Source organism: Penaeus vannamei, chromosome 26 (assembly GCF_042767895.1).
Source record: "Penaeus vannamei isolate JL-2024 chromosome 26, ASM4276789v1, whole genome shotgun sequence".
NCBI lineage: Eukaryota > Metazoa > Arthropoda > Malacostraca > Decapoda > Penaeidae > Penaeus > Penaeus vannamei.
In genome coordinates this window covers 18452788-18455287 of record NC_091574.1, presented here as the reverse complement: position 1 = coordinate 18455287, position 2500 = coordinate 18452788, and the positions used below count along the sequence as shown (strand labels likewise).

General features: G+C 32.9%; 1 protein-coding gene across 1 annotated transcript in view; it reads left to right on the top strand.

Annotated features, from left to right (window-relative positions):
- The window catches only part of LOC113821600 (spliceosome-associated protein CWC27 homolog), a 12461-nt gene that overhangs the window by 2511 nt on the left and 7450 nt on the right, over window positions 1–2500 (top strand). The window contains exons 2-4 of the mRNA XM_070140085.1: window positions 1101–1310; window positions 1880–2080; window positions 2229–2365. Coding sequence (XP_069996186.1) covers window positions 1101–1310; window positions 1880–2080; window positions 2229–2365 — 548 coding nt within the window. The remainder of the gene's footprint in view (window positions 1–1100; window positions 1311–1879; window positions 2081–2228; window positions 2366–2500) is intronic.

The following is a 2500-nucleotide window of genomic DNA, read 5'->3' as shown; positions in this document are numbered from 1 at the left end:
TCGACTCATATTGCCAACGTCTCTCTGCTATGTATCAGGAGATTTGTATCCGAATGACTTCTATTGTGTCCCCCACTGTGTTTCCAATTTGTCTCCAAGCAACATGTCACTGGTGTAGACACACCCTAAGACACACCTCTAATAAAAATTTAATAAAAGTCTATTCATAACTTATAGAGTTATCCTGCAGACCAACAAACAAACGAGCAAACTAACAAACGCTACCAAAAACATAACCTCTTTGGCAGAGTTGATTATAATATCTAAACCTACAAGGAAAGAGGTCTTGGTAATTGATTTAGAAATCCATTTCATCACTATTACCCATATCCCAGGGATCAGTCCAATGCTTTGTTTCTTATTAACAAGAAATAGTATCTATGGTAGAGTTGGAAAATTATCACGAGAGAAGGACCAAATTTTTATGAAAAATTTTTGAATTTTGGATTGTACAATCAACATTTAGTTTCCTTTAAAAATGTATCATATAGTCATGTGACTGAAATCAATCCCCCTTTTCATTACTTGAAGAGGGGATTGAACTGGAAATACCGCTATTTATATTGTATGTGTATAGTTTTTTTTTTCCACAAAGGTCATTAAGAAATAGACGAAGTTTTACATAACTTCCCCAGTCCAGCTGATCTGTTTAATTGATGAAGTGGTAAAAAGTACAATATATCAAGGAACATATACTGTGGCCAAAAAAATACTTAGATTTAAAAATAAAGTCTTGTACTGTATAAAGAATTTAGTGTAGGAAGCTATTTAAGTTTAGTTAGCATAGTAAAGTTAGCTATGCAAGGTAAAATATGGATAGAATATTAAAACATAGGCAGTGATAATTTTTTGCAAATTTTAGAAATGCAGGATTTAATTATGACAGAAATGTTTTTTTATGAATTTACTTTTTAAGAAATGTTTATTTATCTATATGCAGATATACTTTTATATGTTTTCGTCTCTTCTCCAAACCAGTAGCAATAGAAAAGTGAACTCTAAATTTATAAAACTGTAATAAATATATTTGTATAAAAAAATCCTCAATGAACTGCTTGAAATAAGGATTAAAATTGATTTGACCAATGCTCTATCACTAGGTTTTGATGGTGACGAGTGCTGGAGACTTTGACATCGAGCTGTGGTCCCGTGAAGCCCCAAAGGCATGCAGGAATTTTGTCCAGTTGTGCATGGAAAGCTACTACAATGGCACCATCTTCCACCGTGTGATTCCTGGCTTCATTGTCCAGGGAGGAGATCCGACAGGCACAGGAGAAGGGGGGGAATCCATCTATGGAAAGCCCTTTAGGGTAAGTGGCAAGGATAGAATGTAAGATCCGATTCAGGTGATTGATTTTTTGGTCGTGGGATATGGAAAGATTTATTACCTTGTAATAACTAGGCTACAGCTCTTTTATTGTGAATTTAATAGAAGAGCTAACAGGCTTAATATGTTGTTTATTTTGGAAGTTTCTTACCATTCTACATATTTAGTTTATTTGTTATCAATGTAATATTTATATGAATGATATAATTGTTGGATATATTGTTTAGCTATTACATTATTTTAGCTCTGTGTTTTATTTATCTAGTTCTTAATTCTTGAATATTTTTACTCCTTTGACTGACTTTCAGTAATCTATCTTAGTAATGATTTTCTTCAATCATCTATTGATTAACTAATACTTTCTCTCATACCCATTAAAACATACATTGAAATATCACATATTTTGTTTACTTTTATATGTATAGTTATTGATTCACTAATATATTTTGTTATTTTGATTCATTTTTTATAAACTATTACTTCATCTACCTTCTAGAATTGTTCATTAATTGACATATATTGACTCACTTTCCACATACTTTACCCCTAAAGGATGAATTCCACTCTCGACTTCGTTTTGTCCGCCGTGGCCTTGTGGCCATGGCTAATGCTGGCCCTCATGATAACGGCTCTCAGTTCTTCTTTACTCTGGGCCAGTGTCCAGAACTGCAGAACAAACACACAATCTTTGGCAAGGTGACAGGGAACACCCTTTACAACTTGCCGAGATTTGAGGAGGGAATCATTGGAAAAGTAAGTGGAAGGAAGTTATGTTTCATATCTGAGAAATGCAAGAGGGTATATTTTAATCACTTATTTTAGTTGTACATTTCTCAAAATAATTTTCTTTATTGGGATATGCTGTTATCTTGATGAGTTAATTAGCTTGATTCTTGGACAGGATGACAGACCAGAGTATCCACACAAGGTCATCAAAACTGAAGTGCTGAACAATCCATTCCCAGATATTTTACCACGTTTAGCAATAGACAATGAAATACCTAAAGAAGAGAGAAAGAAAAAGAAAAAGGGAACAAAGTGAGTATTCTGACAGTTGAAAGTATTAATGTATCGTATAATTTTTTTCCTCATGGAATTTAAAGGGTTCAGATATTCTAGGTTGTAAATTATGGTTTGTGTAATCTATTTCTTTATTAACTTAAAGACAAATAT